Source organism: Blennius ocellaris (assembly GCF_963422515.1).
Source record: "Blennius ocellaris genome assembly, chromosome: 10".
In the NCBI taxonomy this organism is placed as follows: domain Eukaryota; kingdom Metazoa; phylum Chordata; class Actinopteri; order Blenniiformes; family Blenniidae; genus Blennius; species Blennius ocellaris.
Window position 1 is genome coordinate 22,839,498 of NC_137659.1, and position 18,472 is coordinate 22,857,969.

The window sequence follows — 18,472 nt, forward strand, 5'->3', positions numbered from 1 at the left end:
TGCTCAGAGATGTCAATCTTAGCTAGAGTTTGTACTAAAAGAGAGTGATGCACAGAGTCAAAAGCCTTTGACAGGTCAATAAAAGGTGCAGTACAATAATTCTTGACATCCAGTGCAGAATTAAAATCATTTAGAACTTTTAAAGGGGATGTGACCATGCTGAACTGCTTTCTAATCCCAGATTGAAAAGGATTTAAAACACAATAGGGCTCTAAAAACAACTTAATTTGGTCACTGCGTCACAGTGCACAGTTTAGAAATAGGCCTGAAGTTGTTTACTTCAGAGGGATCTCTTCCTGTCAGAAGAGGCAAAGGTCTTTTTCCACACTGTAGGAAATGTGTTACTACGAAGACTTAGATTAAAAATGCCAGACAAAGGTTCAGCCAGCTTCACAAATAAAGGATCCAACTCATCTGGTCCAGCTCAGTTCCTGGTGTCCAGGTCTTTAAGTGCACTGTGAACCAGTACCTTGCTGCCAGAGGCCCAACAACATTGTATTCAAAGTGAATTTCCACAAATCCAGCCTTGGTCCTGAATTTCATTCATTCTAAAAGTCCCTCCAGTGGCTCTACTGAGAACAGGATGTTTCTGTGTCTGTACCTTTAAATGCTCATGAGCTGTGTCTGTTTTCCAGTAGCATGACTGAAGAGAATAAAGGGTTCCCAGTCCTAGATTGAGAGGGCAGAGCTCATCCCCCTGTGGGAGGGTCACTGCAGAGGGAGTGGTTGTTTCCCAGCATGATGTCATGAAGGGAAAATCTCTGTTTCTCCTATGGAGGCTATGGAGACAATAATTATGGTTGCAAAACTATTATCAAATGGATTTTCATAGTGACTCAAAATAAAAACTGTTCAAAAATACTTCCCTTTTACGACTTTTTACGTTCGGGAGATTCCAGGTTAGATTCCAACAGTGGACAGGTCACTTGAGCAAGACCCTTGACCTCATTCTCAGCTAACTATGGGCAAAAGCAGGACACACACTGGACAGGTCAGCAGTCTGACTCAGGGCAAACACACACACACACACACACACACACACACACACACACACACACACACACACACACACACACACACACACACACACACACACACACACACACACACACACACACACACACACACACACACACACACACACACTTCTTCTGGGTGTCGTTCCAGGTCTGTAGACGATTAGTACTGTTGGAAAACCACAAGAAAGTGAATTTTATATAATATGACCTCTTCATAAATATGGATCACTGTTTGAAAACCTTGTGAAACGTACCCTTCATATTAAATGCATATCTTATATTTTTTTAATATATTTTTTTTGATAATATAAACATTTATTTGAAACCTCCTCTTGAATCAGTGAAGTGTTGATGCAGTTCCTCGCCGCTCCAGCAGGGGGAGGTGTGCGCTGGTCGCTCCTCTCCCAGACGCTGTCAGCGACATAAAACAAGAAGAAAACACAAACAGTAGCAGAGAACAGGAAGCGGACTTTTAAAACTCACATCGAAATGAAGCCGGCGGAACTTTAACGCTGTGTTTTCCGAGCTGCGGAGTCCAGAGGAGGCGGACATGGAGAAGAAGTTCAGCCTGTGGAAGAAGCAGAGTGTGGAGAAGCTGGACGCGAGTAAGAAAGGCAGCGTGGATGAAAACATCCAGCACGTCGTGACCCTGCTCAACTGCTGCGAGCAGTTCTTCACCACCAGCTCCTGCTCCGGCAGGGTCATCCTCATCGACGGGGTGAGAAGCTGAAACACATCAGGAGAACACGCTCCTGCTGCAACACATCAGGAGAACACGCTCCTGCTGCAACACATCAGGAGAACACACTCCTGCTGCAACACATCAGGAGAACACGCTCCTGCTGCAACACAACACATCAGGAGAACACACTCCTGCTGCAACACAACACATCAGGAGAACACACTCCTGCTACAACACAACACATCAGGAGAACACACTCCTGCTGCAACACATCAGGAGAACACACTCCTGCTGCAACACAACACATCAGGAGAACACACTCCTGCTGCAACACAACACATCAGGAGAACACACTCCTGCTGCAACACAACACATTAGGAGAACACACTCCTGCTGCAACACAACGCATCAGGAGAACACACTCCTGCTGCAACACATCAGGAGAACACGCTCCTGCTGCAACACAACGCATCAGAAGAACACACTCCTGCTGCAACACATCAGGAGAACACACTCCTGCTGCAACACATCAGGAGAACACGCTCCTGCTGCAACACAACACATCAGGAGAACACACTCCTGCTGCAACACAACGCATCAGGAGAACACACTCCTGCTGCAACACAACGCATCAGGAGAACACGCTCCTGCTGCAACACAACGCATCAGAAGAACACACTCCTGCTGAAACACATCAGGAGAACACACTCCTGCTGCAACGCATCAGGAGAACACGCTCCTGCTGCAACACAACGCATCAGGAGAACACACTCCTGCTGCAACACATCAGGAGAACACGCTCCTGCTGCAACACAACACATCAGGAGAACACACTCCTGCTGCAACACAACGCATCAGGAGAACACGCTCCTGCTGCAACACAACGCATCAGGAGAACACGCTCCTGCTGCAACACAACGCATCAGGAGAACACGCTCCTGCTGCAACACAACGCATCAGGAGAACACACTCCTGCTGCAACACAACGCATCAGGAGAACACACTCCTGCTGCAACACATTAGGAGAACACACTCCTGCTGCAACACAATGCATCAGGAGAACACACTCCTGCTGCAACACATTAGGAGAACACACTCCTGCTGCAACACAACGCATCAGGAGAACACACTCCTGCTGAAACACATCAGGAGAACACACTCCTGCTGCAACACATTAGGAGAACACACTCCTGCTGCAACACATTAGGAGAACACACTCCTGCTGCAACACAATGCATCAGGAGAACACACTCCTGCTGCAACACATTAGGAGAACACACTCCTGCTGCAACACAACGCATCAGGAGAACACACTCCTGCTGCAACGCATCAGGAGAACACACTCCTGCTGCAACACATCAGGAGAACACGCTCCTGCTGCAACACAACGCATCAGGAGAACACACTCCTGCTGCAACACAACGCATCAGGAGAACACACTCCTGCTGCAACACAACACATCAGGAGAACACACTCCTGCTGAAACACAACGCATCAGAAGAACACACTCCTGCTGCAACACATCAGGAGAACACACTCCTGCTGCAACACATCAGGAGAACACGCTCCTGCTGCAACACAACGCATCAGGAGAACACACTCCTGCTGCAACACAACGCATCAGGAGAACACACTCCTGCTGCAACACATCAGGAGAACACACTCCTGCTGCAACACAACGCATCAGGAGAACACGCTCCTGCTGCAACACAATGCATCAGGAGAACACACTCCTGCTGCAACACATCAGGAGAACACACTCCTGCTGCAACACATCAGGAGAACACACTCCTGCTGCAACACATCAGGAGAACACACTCCTGCTGCAACACATCAGGAGAACACACTCCTGCTGCAACACAACGCATCAGGAGAACACACTCCTGCTGCAACACAATGCATCAGGAGAACACACTCCTGCTGCAACACATCAGGAGAACACTCTCCTGCTGCAACACATCAGGAGAACACACTCCTGCTGCAACACATCAGGAGAACACACTCCTGCTGCAACACATCAGGAGAACACACTCCTGCTGCAACACATCAGGAGAACACGCTCCTGCAGGTCCATCCAATGTGGACTTTCTTCCAATCAAATGTTTGGTGTTTCTTGCTTTAGATTGAAGTCCCTACTCATGTGTAAATAGTGTGTATCTGTATGAATATGATAATAATGACATCCATGTAATGATTATTTGCTATATAGTCATCCGTCCACCTTCTCTGCCGCTTAAGCCTACAATTGTGAGAGAGATCTGGATAACATCATCCCTCCAGAAATAAAACGTTATTTTGATGCAGATATATAAATGTACCATGATGGCAATGGGACAACAGATACCGTGATTGTTATTCAGTAACTACTGTATGAAAAGTAAATATCAGGTCACTAACAAGCAAGCTGCTCCTAGAGAATATAATCCAAAAAGTGGCCAGAAGTCCAGGCAGAAGTGGTTTTGGCCTAATAGAGGGAGTCAAGCTGGAGACGATGTCACTGTGGGCGAGAGCTGGACACGTCTCCAGGACATCGTTGGACAAACACTCACACACGGGAACATTTAGTGTCGCCACTTAACCTCACGTGCATGTTTTAGGGCCGCGGGAGGAAACTAACACACACTAACCACCGATGTATATCCAGCTGTTATTCAACTGTAGTGTAGTGTACACACAAAGACACGGGGAATTAAAAGAAAAGACACAAGAGACTTTTGTGAAATATGATTTAAATATGTCAAAATAATTAATTATAGAAATCAAAGCAAAAATTTAACGCCAAAAGAACAGATCTGATTTAATTATGCACCAAGCGACTGAAATAGAAAAATAATCAGGATTTTTTTCTTCCAATCTCTAAACAAAACCCAGTAAATCGACTCGCTCACAGAAGATGTGATTTTATTAAAACACGACCAACCAGACAGAGACTGACTCTGCAGCAGCTTCAGCACAGTAACAATCTGTGCAGAACCTCAACTTAAAGACTTTTTTTTTTTCTTAAATCTCTTTTGAAAACAATGAAAAGGGGGGCCCTTTGATGACCTTTCACTGGCGCTGGATTTCCTTTGATCCTATTGTCCTTACGTATCCTGCGTCTCCTCCTCCAGGCGCCAGACAGCACTGAGGTGCAGAAGCAGAACTGTACGTGGCTCTTCGTCTCACACCAGAAGTGCACGGTGGACGAGCTGGTGAGACGCCGTCCTCCTCCTCCTCCTCCTCCTCCTGCTCCTCCTGCTCCTCCTCTGCTGCTTCAGTCTCCTGTGTGTGTTTCAGACGTCCGGTCTGAGCCGGTCCCGGGGCGACGCGCTGCTGAAGTTCGAGCCGTTTGTCCTGCATGTGCAGTGCAGGAAGCTGGAAGACGCCCAGCTGGTGGTGAGTCACTCCCCCTCGCCAGACCCAACGTCCAAACGCCATGTCATCTCTGTACATATATACATTTCTTCTTTTGGTTCCGGGGATTTAACACAACAAAGGACAAACCTGCGGCTTCCAGCAGTAATGCTCCTTTGTTTGTAGTAACGCAACTGGTTTTCACAACTCCTGGGCTTTTTAAAACACTGAACCTCAGAGGAAGAATAGACCTTATTCACTATCATGTTACGGAATTCCACTGCAGCGCATTATAGATACCCTGTGGTACTCACCGCCATGTGTGTGTGTAGAAATACCGTCTCACGAAAGCGACGTGTGGCTCCTATATATATATATATATATATATATATAGTAGGGCTGCTTAATTAAATTAATTTTTCACCGTGATTATGATTACGGCTCCAGACCATCTCAAAATTCATACAATGGAGGAAAAACAATTCTGTTGTAGATCCGATGAACGGGAGTCGGAGGCGGCGTGTTCAGCAAAGAACTCCAAACTTTATTCTCCATTCATCCACACTTCTCAGTAACTCTTTTCTTCTCTCTCTCTCTCTCTCGCTCTCTCTCTCCAACATAAGAGCACAGCTCCATACGTGGTGTAACCCCAAAATACGTTCGCCGGAAACCCCGCCTCTCTACAAAACAAAGTTCCCCCCCACCCCACAGTAACTGTGTGAATTATGACCTTAGCTGATCACCACAAAGTATTTCTGTTGGACTTATTTATTGAAGTAAATCTATCGCTGAGTGTATTTTATTGATTTATTGTTTTCAAAAGATTGAGTGCAGTACAACAGTTTGTTTTTTTTACTACATTTACAAGATATTTTTATATATTTAACAGGAAAGTCTTTTTTTTTTTTTTAAATGTTCAATAAATGCTGTTCCAAATTCAAAGACATCATGGTGATTTCAATCTTGCCCAAAATAATCCTGATTATGATTTTTTTCCATAATCGAGCAGCTGTAATATATAGATCCTCATAACTGTTGTCTTTTATCATCACAGGCATTTGCAAAATTGCAAAAGTCCAAACAGTTGGTCTCATATGTGCTCCCATTTCAAGCAACAGCTGATGCCACAAAGGTTCCTACCGAGATTTGTTCCCATTCAGTGCGATTATTCCCCCTTGTGGACCAGTCGGTGTATTACACCCACACACCAAACTGGCCATGATAATCGGTTCATGAGACTGATGACTGCCCCACAAATCAGCATTTTTGTTGTAATAATTGTAAAAGCTGTATTGTTTCCTCGACAGTAAATACATTGAATCTGGACAAACGGGGTTTTTGAGTGCAGATCTGTGCGAGGCTTTGCACACCCAGCTGGCTGAGGGTTGTGAGTGTGAAAGGATGACAGTTACATCAGTCTGCTGTGAAAAACTCCAGCGTCTGAGTCAAAGAAACTGGCTGCCAGTGTGAATGAGTGACATTTAGATAGTGGAACAAAAGAGCAGCTTCCGTCCAAACAGGAGTCATTTGCTGCTCCTCAGCAGTGTAAATGTTAACATGACCGCTGCTCAACGCTGCTCTACTCCTGGAACCGGTGCTTCTGTGTGTCTTTGCTCTTGTAATGACGCCCTCCTTACTTGTCCACATTTCGTCTGCGCTGCTCGATCGTTGAGGCGAACACACTAACGCTCCGATCCAGTTTCAAACTTCCCACTTGGACTTAATGAGAGCTTCACTTCATAAAATGTGCAACTGTTTGGCTTCTCTCAACAGCTACAAACAGCCTCAGAATGATTTGGAAGAAACACAAAGATCACAGGACAAGAAACACAAACGGGGTTTTAAGATCAACGACAAAGACTTTCAGAACGACGACATCATGACACAAAACTCACTTAAAGGGTTGGGAAACAACCTCACAGATACACAAACAACCACAAGGAGACCGAAAATAAGCATGAAGAGACTAAAAACAACCTCAAATGACACAAAACATCCGCAAAGAGGCTCAAAACAAATAGAAGTTGGCCAAATAACAACAGCAAAGAGAGAAAACAATCACAAGACAGAAAACAGCCGCATAGAGCCTCAAAATAACTGCAAAGAAACTGAAAACAACTACAAGCAGAGACACAACCACACATAAATGCAAGAGACACAAAACAACCGCAAAGAGAAACAAAATAACCGCAAAGAGACACAAAACAACCGCAAAGAGACACAAAATGACTACAAAGAGGCTTAAAACAACCGCAAAGAGACACAAAACAACCGCAAAGAGACACAAAACGACCACAAAGAGGCTTAAAACAACCATAAAGCAACACAAAACAACCGCAAAGAGACTCAAAACAACTGCAAAGACACACAAAACAACTGCAAAGACACACCAAACAACCGCAAAGATGCAAAACAACCACAAAGAGACACAAAACAACCGCAAAGAGACACAAAACGACCACAAAGAGGCTTAAAACAACCGCAAAGAGGCTTAAAACAACCGTAAAGCAACACAAAACAACCGCAAAGAGACTCAAAACAACTGCAAAGACACACAAAACAACTGCAAAGACACATAACACAACTGCAAAGAGACACAAAACAACCACAAAGAAATGCAAGACACACAAAAAGAGACTCAACAAATAGAAACAAGCCACAAAACAAAGACAGCAAAGAGAGAAAACAATCACAAGACAGAAAACGGCTACATAAAGACTCAAAACAACCACAAGGCGACACAGAAAGCAAAGAGACTCAAAGCAAATAGAAGCGAAACAATGAAAGAGAAGTAAAACAACCAGAAAATAAGTCAACAATCCTTTCAACCGGCAGGACATGCACAACATCACAACAAACGTGCACTTGCAGCATTTCACTGCACGTTCTATTATGTGTCAGTGTTGTGTGACTCATAAAGGACTTGACTTGAAAGAGAAGAGAAACGAGGAAGGAGGTTTTTAAATGGCCAGGAAATGAGCAGGAAGTTATTTGGTGCTTGATAAGTCAGGTGTCTGTCGCCAGCAGCCTGTTTCACGTAGTTTAGACGTTTAATGTTGGTGTTGTTGTTAAATGTTTCAATCCTTTCCTCGTCGCCACAAATTGTCCAAAATGATGGACAAAGAAACTTGGGCACGTCTCTGCAGCGTCTCCAACACGTCTCTTGTGACCTGCAGCACTCGGCGGCGGTCAACTCCGGGTTCAGGAACTCAGGCCTCACGGTGGGGAAGACGGGGAAGATCATGGCGGTGAGTCCCGAAGCCTTTCAAACGTCGCCCTCCGGAGCCAGAGGCGCGTCACTGCATCAGGAGCCATCATGTGGATTATCGTCAATTATGTAAAAGCCTCTAAGAATCCACATTACGCATGAAGCCGTTGTGACTCACTGGGGAAATTCCTGGTCGCGTCAAAAAAACCTTCCAACATATGTTTAGTTCCTGGTGAAAACACAGGCTTGTGTATTTAATTCAATTTTTTCTTTATTTTGTTTTTTTTGGTTGTTTTTTTTAATCAATTCATTTCAAACGTGTCAAAACGTGTACACACGCACACACACATATACAAATCTAAAGTCTTTGTTGTTAATCTACATAAATAAACTAGAACCGTCGCCAACACATTTGTTTGTGAAACCGAGTTGGCATCGCTAACATGATAGCTGTTAGCTCATGTCAATGCTAACTCAGGAGTTTCAGGTCCCTCCATCAGTGAGCAGGGAGCGTCTCCATGGCAACAGACACTGATCTCCATGAGGCGCCCCTCTCGTCGTATGGGAAGTGTATTTGTGGTTTTTTGAGGATTTATTCAGAAACGTTTCGCCGTTAACGTTCCAAAATGTAATCGATGTTTGGATGATGAAAAGTCGTCTCTGACAGTTTCACGTAATTCTGCTGAGTAACTTTTGTGAAAAGTTGGTGAAATCCATCCATACAAACCAGTAAATGAATGCACGCAGAGGAAAACATTACCTTCCCGGCTGATTGTCGTTGGCGAAGGTAATTAAATTAGTATTTTATGGAAATCTATTTGCACTAAATATCTAATCTACACCCAGGTGTACCCACACCTGTACATACTGACATTCCGAGTTTAAGATGAAAGTCTTGATGACTCCGCCTCCTGGAGGGCCTGGAGTCGGCCTGAGGCTCAACAAACCAAGCGTCCACGCGTTATGTCCGTGTCAAAGGTCACCCCGGTGCGTCTTGTGCCTGCAGGCGGTCCGCAGCACGCACGGCCTGGAGGTTCCTCTGAGCCGCAGGGGACAGCTTCTGGTCGACCACGACTACGTCCACTTCCTGGTGCAGATCGCCAATCAGAAGATGGAGGAGAACCTGAGGCGCATCGACAGGTCAGTCCGAAGCTCCCTGGGACCGATCGCTCCGTGCAGACCTTGTGGTCAGAGGTTCACCTGGGCGTGGTTCCCTGCAGGTTCTACCGGGGCCTCCAGGTGGCGCTGCCTGCAGGCGCCGCTGCTCCCGGCCCACAGGAGCCACGCCGTCCGGCTCGCACGACTGTGGAGGGGCGAGGAGGAGGAGGAGGAGGAGGAGACGCGTTGGGAGTATGCTCATGAACACGGAGAACCTCGTCGTCAGACTGACTGTTGCCATGGCAACAGGACTGCAGCCTGCTGGTGCTGCAGGCCTCTCTGGACCTGTGTACACACACACAGAACCATTAAAAAGAAACCAACCTGGATCCATTCAAGTCCCCGCAGGAAGCACGGCATGCAGCCTTGATTCTTTATCCTTCAGGAGCTGGATTGGAGGAAAACGCAGTGACACATTTATTCATTTCAGAGCAAATTCTTGATTTTGCTGCATTTCACACCATTGACTGGACTGTTGTGAAGGTTTCTCAAGCACTGCAGTACCTGGTTTAAAAAAAACCAAACACGCAGTTTCCTTCAGGTCGCTTCAAGCATGTGGAAGTAATTCACATGTGGAGTTCCTCAAGGCTCCATCCGAGGCCCACTGCTGTTTATGATCACACTCTGGACTGTGCAGATTTCACATCCACTACAAACACATTAGGACATTTCCAGAACTTTCTCCAGCTCGACCACCACAGTGTCAGTTCTCAGGCTTTGGCCAGGACTTCCTGCCACTCAGAGAATTAACACAAAGCCAATGCGAAATAGCTGAACTCACTCCCTGAAAACAGCACGATTGTTCAAAAACTGCTTGTTTTTATAATCCTCCTATTCCCCACCCGCTGTAATTGTCAAATTTATTCTTGTCAAAGTCTCTGAATGGCCTTTTTGCTGAAAATTCCTGTTGATTTTCCAACATCTGCACTACGTCAATCAATAAATCTGAGTTGTCCCGGCTGTGCCTGGAGGTGAAGAACAGGTATGTTGTCGCTGATTTCAATAGATGGAAAAAGGTCTGGTCCAGTTCCTTCCAGAAGCTTTGCCGCCTCGCCTCTTCCCCCGCGCTGAGTGTTTCTTTGGAGTTCAGTCAGACAGAATGACTCGGGTGATTCAATGAAGCCACAGTAGCGGAAGGACGAGCGTCCTCCCTCAGCTCGTCTCCCTCAGCTCGTCTCCCTCAGCTCGTCCACCTCAGCTCGTCTCCCTCAGCTCGTCCTCCCTCAGCTCGTCCACCTCAGCTCGTCCACCTCAGCTCGTCCACCTCAGCTCGTCCACCTCAGCTCGTCCACCTCAGCTCGTCCTCCCTCAGCTCGTCCCCCCTCAGCTCGTCCTCCCTCAGCTCGTCCCCCCTCAGCTCGTCCTCCCTCAGCTCGTCCCCCCTCAGCTCGTCCTCCCTCAGCTCGTCTCCCTCAGCTCGTCCACCTCAGCTCGTCCACCTCAGCTCGTCCCCCTCAGCTCGTCCACCTCAGCTCGTCCACCTCAGCTCGTCCACCTCAGCTCGTCCTCCCTCAGCTCGTCCCCCCTCAGCTCGTCCTCCCTCAGCTCGTCCCCCCTCAGCTCGTCCTCCCTCAGCTCGTCCCCCCTCAGCTCGTCCTCCCTCAGCTCGTCTCCCTCAGCTCGTCCACCTCAGCTCGTCCCCCCTCAGCTCGTCCCCCTCAGCTCGTCCCCCTCAGCTCGTCCCCCTCAGCTCGTCCACCTCAGCTCGTCCCCCTCAGCTCGTCCACCTCAGCTCGTCCCCCTCAGCTCGTCCACCTCAGCTCGTCCACCTCAGCTCGTCCCCCTCAGCTCGTCCCCCTCAGCTCGTCCTCCCTCAGCTCGTCCACCTCAGCTCGTCCCCCTCAGCTCGTCCACCTCAGCTCGTCTCCCTCAGCTCGTCCACCTCAGCTCGTCCTCCCTCAGCTCGTCCTCCCTCAGCTCGTCCACCTCAGCTCGTCCCCCTCAGCTCGTCCCCCTCAGCTCGTCCACCTCAGCTCGTCCACCTCAGCTCGTCTCCCTCAGCTCGTCCACCTCAGCTCGTCCTCCCTCAGCTCGTCTCCCTCAGCTCGTCCTCCCTCAGCTCGTCCCCCCTCAGCTCGTCCTCCCTCAGCTCGTCCTCCCTCAGCTCGTCCCCCTCAGCTCGTCCACCTCAGCTCGTCTCCCTCAGCTTGTCCTCCCTCCATCGTGGAGTTTGGTGACTGGACTGCATCACTGAAGAACATCTGGACTGGTTCCCTGCACGCCGTGGCGGAGGCGTAGCGGCCATGCTGTACTTCCAGGTGGTGATCCTCGCCGCCACGCTGATGCTGGTTTACTACTGCGAGTTCACCGACACGTTCGGCCCGGCGCAGCAGGGCTTCATGTGCAGAGACCCGGCTCTGACCAGACCCGACCCGGGACCGGAGCAGGACAGCCGGGTCCAGCCCGTCCTCCTGTACTCTGTGGTGGGGGGGCTGCCGGTCGTACTGGTGAGGCTGCGCTGCTCCTGTCTATAGCCTGTTAAAATCATTTTTAACTGTATGGAGACGAGCGAGCATATTATGTACCTACATGCTGTTATTTCTACCTTTTAATATCAGTATATTTAAAGGAATGTACATGTGTGTGTGTGTGTGTGTATATATATATATATATATAAAGATGTGTAGATACAGTCAAACGTGAGTTGAAAAATAGATTTATTTCACAATAAATCAGAATAGATCTATTCTGATAGAATAAATGTGTCTATCTTGTCACATTTTTAATAAAGTCTTTTCATAATCATGATTATTCTTTATCACAATATAGTATTATGTAATTTATGTCTTTTCAACAGTCTTACTATAATAGTGTTAATATGTTTAAATGAGGCATTACTGATTCATGTACAATGTAAAAAAACAAACAAGTGGATCGGTTCTAATATAAAGGATAATAACTATGCCTTCATTTTATTTCTTATTTTGTATTTCTTTTTAATTTTTTAATTTCTGTTTTTCTATTTGTCCTTTTTCTCCCATTTGTTTTGTTCTTTTCCTCAAAGATCTGGCCGATTTAGCAGTTTTACCTTACATGATGCTCTATCAACTCACTCTGAGTGTCTTCAGTTGCAAGTTTGTTTGTTTTTTTAAATAAATAATTTAGCTTACAATCTGATCTCAACATCTCTTTGGAGATCTTTATTTAGCATCTGATGAAGCAACTTACTGGATATTTTGAATGTTTTCTGTTGTGTTCTTCCTCTCTACGTCTTTTTTTGTGTGTTATTTTACTGTCCAGATCTCTGGCGTTGAGCTGGTTATCTTCCTCCTCCAGTTCAACTCCAACCACCTGTACGACCAGGAGAAGGTGGTGGTCTTGGGGGACTGCTGCTACGTCAACCCCATGATGCGCAGGACCTTTCGTTTCCTCGGTATTCTAAATAAGTGAGGTGGAATAAGTCCACTGCTGAAAATCTATTTAAAGTGCCCCGGTCCATTTAGCCACGTGATACGAGTTTTTACCACAAGGTGGTGTATTGAGTTATTCAAGGAAGGAACAGATAAACACAGTTTACCCAGTGGACTTAATTCTGAACCAAGTACAGTAATAAGCAACGGACTGAATATCATTAATATTAAAATTCACCCACGAAGCTCAGCTGGAAAGTGATTTTATCCGTACGTGTACTTGGGGCTGCGATACAAGAAACGTTAAATATTGGTTAACGTCAATGTTTTCCGCCGTGACGGTGTTTCATGACGACGCATCACAACTCGCATCGCTGAAGTTTGTTTATTGTTGGTTTGTAAACGTCCAGATGTGACATTTATCAGTCAAACACAGCCGTAATGGACGTTGTTCTGTGCCACTGTAGCAAGTTTCTGTTGTCATTCAGTGACACCTAGTGGCCACAGATGGTAAGTACTGCTTGAGCAGGAAACCAACTAAAAATAGTGAAAACGTGGAAAGTCATATTACGTACTGAATGACTTCACGTGCTCAAATCTTTTTGTTACAAATGAACCACGGACAATATTTAAAAAAAAAACATTTGACAGCATACTTTTTTATTTTTTTTTATTGTTACATCCACAACACACGCAGGCACATTCACACCTCGGGTCACCAATTAACCCGACATATTTTAGAACTGTCGGAGGCAGAACATGCAGACGGCGCATAGAAAGGCCCCGCCCAGCATTCAGCCCAATGACCTCTAACCTTAAGGTTCTGCTGGGTGTCGTTCCAGGCGTCTACGCCTTCGGTCTCTTCACAACGGATATCTTTGTCAACGCGGGGCAGCTGGTGACAGGAAGTCTCACTCCTTACTTCCTGTCAGTCTGCCGGCCCAACTACACGGCTCTGGGCTGCCGGGACACGGCGCAGTTCATCGTCCAATCGGACGCGTGCACCGGCGACCCCGATGACGTGGCGAGAGCCAGGAAGACCTTTCCCTCCAAGGAGGCGGCCCTGAGTCTGTACCTGGCCGTGTACCTGGCGGTGAGTTCACACACTGCAGCCCGGGGCGTGGCGAGGACGTCCAGTGAAGGTGTGGTTTCTCCCCAGATGTACGTCATGACCTGCGTGGGCTCCAGAGGCGGCCGTCTGGCCGGACCCCTGGTCAGCCTGTCGCTGGTCAGCGCGGCCGTGCTGACCGGCATCAACAGAGTCGCCGAGTACAGAAACCACTGGAGGGACGTCCTGGCGGGTCAGGCCATCGGCGCCGCCATCGCCGTCTTCCTGGTCAGTTCTTTGACCCTTTGGTCAAACACGTCGTCTCCTGCTGTCGGTTCACAGGTCCGGTGTGGCCGAGCGATCCAGATGTTCTCAACAGCCCGGGTCTCGGTTTGAGGGTCTGAATTATATCTGCCGTTTAAAATCTGTTGGTTCTGGATTGAAGAGTCCAGATGGAGTTTAGATTCTCCCTCAAGTCTGCTGCTTTAGAAAGTCCAGGTCTGGTTTGAAGAAATAACCACCGTCACCAATGAAAGTTGGCCCAGAAAGTTGTGTTTTCCTCCGCCTGTATTTATTTAATTTAGTTTGTATGTATTTTACCAACCTTTCACACAAACTCACACGAATTCCATGGAAATTTCAGGGGAAATTGATCATTATCATTGATTTGATTTTGAGACATTAATGGCTGACCATTTCCAAATAAAGCCACAAAAACTTCATCAGTTGCCATGGAGACGCTCCCTGCTCAGTGGCGTAGCGACCTGACCCTAACCCTATCTATTTAGCGTCGATCTGAGCTAACGGCTATCATGCTAGCGAAGCTATCTTGGTTCTGCAGCGGTGTCGCTCTACTAACTGCCCGTTAAGGAAATTAAATAGTCACGCTTCTTATCTGCTGTGATTTGTTGTTTTCAAACCGTCAACCAAAGGAAAAAGGACAAGATGTTTGCCTTTTAAACTGGGTGGATGTAAAAGGAGACCTAATCTCATATGAGCGATCTGACATGTCTTTAAAATAAAGCAGTGTGGTGATTATTAAGCTATATGTTAATATAATATTCCAGCAGCTTGTTTTCACTCCTGCCATCTGCAGTTTGTCCTCCGTGTCGCTCGGCACCCACATTCTGACCAGAACGATGACTCATCAGGAAACACTTTTATAAAAAAAAAAAATGATTCTGCTCATTCTTCCACTGCCTCGAATCTTGTTGAAGGACGATTTTTAACTCCAGCCATGCGCTTCAGGTCAGGAAACCTCATTCACCAGGGAAAAGTAATTAGTAGCTTCTCAGTGGACATTTACACTCATTCATGCAGTCAGGCAATAAATAAATAATCAATATTTGAATCATCAATCTGTCAAGACAACAAATAAGCATGGGACATAGAGGCTTGTCAGAACAGCGAGATAAGAGACAAAGCACTTAAGCTATTAAAAAAAAACAACCCTGGTATTACCGTAATAAAATAAGACGAGCAATCAATAATGTCTTCTAAATAAAGTTATTTAAAATGTGGTTTAAAATAGGTGTGGTCTGTGTTTAGGAGCTTGATAGCAGAGAGAATGGAGGATTTTAAGCAGCAGTTAGATTTAATTTTGAGCAGAACCTCCTACTTGATACTGAGAGGATTAATATTGTCATTGGTCAAAATACTGACTGACGTCAGGGACATTTTAACGCAGTTCTTCAGCCCATCAGTCCTGCACAACACTCCTGTGTTTTTAGGCTCTTTGCTCAATAGAGACTCTGCCTTAATGGATTAAAACGCTGCAGGACAAACACGCAGGAAAACAAGCCGTTCCTGCTCCAGCGCACATGAATGAGTGTTTTGTGTGATGAACCCTGCAGGGCGGCCTCCCACCGACAAAAACAATCCGCCCCAGAGCGGCGGAGTGCGTTTGTGTTTCCTGCACGTCCTTACAAACCCTGCCCGTGTCTTTGTGTCGTCGTAGGGGGTGTTTGTGGCCCAGTGCTTTAGAAAGAGACCCTCCGTTCCTCGGAGCCCGTCCGACGGGGACACGGTGAACACCGACGAGGCCTCGACTCGCCTCAACCACACGGACGACAGCGGCCACAAATACGTGGTTTCACAGGTGAAGCATCCAGAGAGGGAGGGGATGAAACGCTCCGGTCAGTAGAATCTGACCGTTCTGAGGCCGGCAGCATTCACTAAGGCCGACTTCTACACAGACGGACCCAAGCGTCCCGGAGCGGGACGTTCATCTCGCGGGTTTTCTGCTGATGATGATACATATTTTAGAGTTGGTTAAAAATTATATTTGTGATGATTTATATAAGATCTGTCAATGGAGCCAAAGGCACACTTATTACGAAACCTAATTATGACTCATACGTTTGTTCTGGTGTGAGCAATCAAGCTTTTTGTACTGAAGCTTTTCCATGTTTGAATTAGAACAAAATTAAAGCAATGAGGTGAAACTCGACAATATTTGTCTGATTATGAGAAGATAAAGCAGAACTCTACCTGAGCTTTTCCTCTTTCTTTTGCTGTGAAACACAGGGATCTGCAACCTTTATGACCAAAGGAGACTTTTTTTTTTCACCAAATCAAATTTAACTGGAACCACAAAACATGTTTAACCTTTAAAATGAGGCTGACGGCTTCTAAAGGTCCATATATTGCACTTATTTCAAAACAAACTGCCTCGTGTTGCATTCATGAAGTTTCAATCACAGTTTAGGATGTAAACATTCCATTATTACCGCCACCAAGCAGGTTATTAAACCATCCGCGTTTATCTCAAAAACTAATGAGTGAATCTTCATGAAAATTGTTTAAAAAGGTGCATTTGGTTCAAAGGAGGAATCCATTAAATTCGTTTGGTGATCAGGATCAAAATAAGTGTTACAATTTTGGAATATGTTGCCTGATCTTGTTTTCAAATCACCAAACTAAATAAATGAAGAAAGGCAGTTGATCTGGACGTGGACTTTGTGTCATGTCCCCGTGTCCGTGTTGAGTCTTGGCGGAGGTCAGAACCTCTGATTTTCTTGTATTTTCAGGTGTTTTTGTTCCTGATTTGAGCGCCCCCCCCCCCCCCCCCCCCCCCCCCCCACCCGAGCATTGTCAAATTTCAGACAATTTTGACATTTGAAAATATTACAAAATCCAAAACGTGACGATGGTTGCTGTATTTCCCTCTGTTAAATAGCTGTGTCGTATGTGGTGGTATAAAACTAAAGTTGAATTGAATTGAACGGGGGGGTGAGGGTGAGGGGCAGGGGTTGAGGGTGAGGGTGAGGGTGAGGGGGGGGGGGGTGAGGGTGAGGGTGAGGGTGAGGGTGAGGGTGAGGGGGGGGTGAGAATGTTAAAGTTAAAATAAAAAAGAAAGAGAGATTTGACAACCAACAAACAAGTGACTGGATGTTTTTCTCTCCTGTTCCTCCAGAGCACCGGATCCTTCACTGAGGTCACATGACTGTGACCGGGCCCCCCCCCCCTCCACATCAGGACCGGACGCCACCGCTAAAGAGGGGCCAGGCCTGATGATATCTCACCGGGGGGGGGGGGGGGGCACAGGGGAGCTCACAGCACACACTGAAGACATTACAGGCCGACACTCTGAGTTCAACACTTTATTCATGTTCTTGGACGAGTGGTCAGACTGAAGGAAACCACAGGTCTTTTATATGGAAACTCTTCATGCTGGTCGTTTTGCTGACAACAGTTCAGTACAGGAGCTGCTGACGACTCCAACGATAAGCTGCAATTACAGGTTTAAACAAAATGTATAGAAGTTTTCTGCAATCTTGTGGAAGACAAAAGAACCTTGTGTCTTCACTTGAGCAAAGTCTGCAGACGACGCTTGTCCATGATGTCTCATCCACTCTTTGTGGGACTTCTTAGTTGTGAATTTCCCTTTATTGTATAAAGCAGGTTGAATTTAGTCACTTCACAGATATAGGTTCATAATAATGATACGCCACTTTATCTTCTGTTTGTATTTGTATTGACGGATGTTGTGTAAAGGATGTGACTTTACCTCCAGGAGCTTGAGGACGTCCTCCAGTGTGTTCTTCTTCCTGTCCTCCTCCAGCAGGCTGCTCCTCGTCTTCAGTGTCTTCACGTCCTTCTCGATGTGTCTGTTGCCCTGCTGGCCTCTCAACTGTCGCTCCACCTGCTGAAGGGTGCAGCGTGGGTCGTGACTTGCCTGGTCGCGATGGAGAAGCGTGTTAGAAAGTAGTCCCTTGTGCCGCTGCAGCGTTGTGATGTACTAGAATGTGATCCAATAGAGTGTGAGTGTCCGGCCACGCAGCCTGCTGAGCTCTCGTCTCCACATCGCTCAAACCCTCTCTTCTGTTTCAAGAGCTTGCAGTGTGTGCAGTGGACAACGTGCTTGTGTGGACGGAGAACAACCTGGATCGTTAATAAAATGTGTGTGAAGTCTTGTCTGAGATATTTGATCGGCATTGTCTTTCACCTTTCTTTTTTTGAGACCAGCAGAAGGCGGTAATGCAACTTTATGGATGTAAATGCTCCAAAAGAAGGAGATTGATAGTCCACCTGTTGTTGTTTTCTGGAACAGGTTCTATTGTTTTTATGCACAAATAAAAGCCAACACACAAAAACCAAGCCTCCCAGTCCAACCCACCAGACAGCAGAGACGGGTCCTCTGGGCTCACGTGGCTCTGGACAGCTGTCCACTTC

At 46.6% G+C, this 18,472-nt stretch overlaps 2 protein-coding genes across 2 annotated transcripts; both read left to right on the forward strand.

Moving 5' to 3' along the window:
* The first annotated feature begins 1,483 nt into the window (after window positions 1-1,483).
* tyw3 (tRNA-yW synthesizing protein 3 homolog) lies at window positions 1,484-10,441 on the forward strand. Its single transcript, XM_080503824.1, has 6 exons — window positions 1,484-1,737; window positions 4,812-4,892; window positions 4,978-5,076; window positions 8,211-8,282; window positions 9,249-9,382; window positions 9,463-10,441. The coding sequence occupies exons 1-6, from the start codon at window positions 1,570-1,572 to the stop codon at window positions 9,602-9,604; spliced, it is 696 nt and encodes a 231-aa protein (XP_080359950.1). The 5' UTR covers window positions 1,484-1,569; the 3' UTR covers window positions 9,605-10,441.
* A 1,064-nt stretch (window positions 10,442-11,505) lies between these two features.
* On the forward strand, window positions 11,506-15,941 carry LOC308135564 (phospholipid phosphatase-related protein type 5-like; the record flags this gene model as incomplete). The annotated part of the gene is made up of 5 exons (XM_080503615.1): window positions 11,506-11,847; window positions 12,641-12,773; window positions 13,593-13,843; window positions 13,910-14,086; window positions 15,756-15,941. The coding sequence occupies exons 1-5, from the start codon at window positions 11,644-11,646 to the stop codon at window positions 15,939-15,941; spliced, it is 951 nt and encodes a 316-aa protein (XP_080359741.1). The 5' UTR covers window positions 11,506-11,643.
* Window positions 15,942-18,472: the final 2,531 nt, after the last annotated feature.

Excerpts from the sequence above, each read along its gene's own strand:
- tyw3 (XM_080503824.1), top strand. The coding sequence starts at position 1,570 with ATGGAGAAGAAGTTCAGCCTGTGGAAGAAGCAGAGTGTGGAGAAGCTG. Across the intron at positions 1,738-4,811 it reads GGGTCATCCTCATCGACGGG|GCGCCAGACAGCACTGAGGT; the intron begins GTGAGAAGCTGA and ends CTCCTCCTCCAG. Across the intron at positions 4,893-4,977 it reads AGTGCACGGTGGACGAGCTG|ACGTCCGGTCTGAGCCGGTC; the intron begins GTGAGACGCCGT and ends TGTGTGTTTCAG.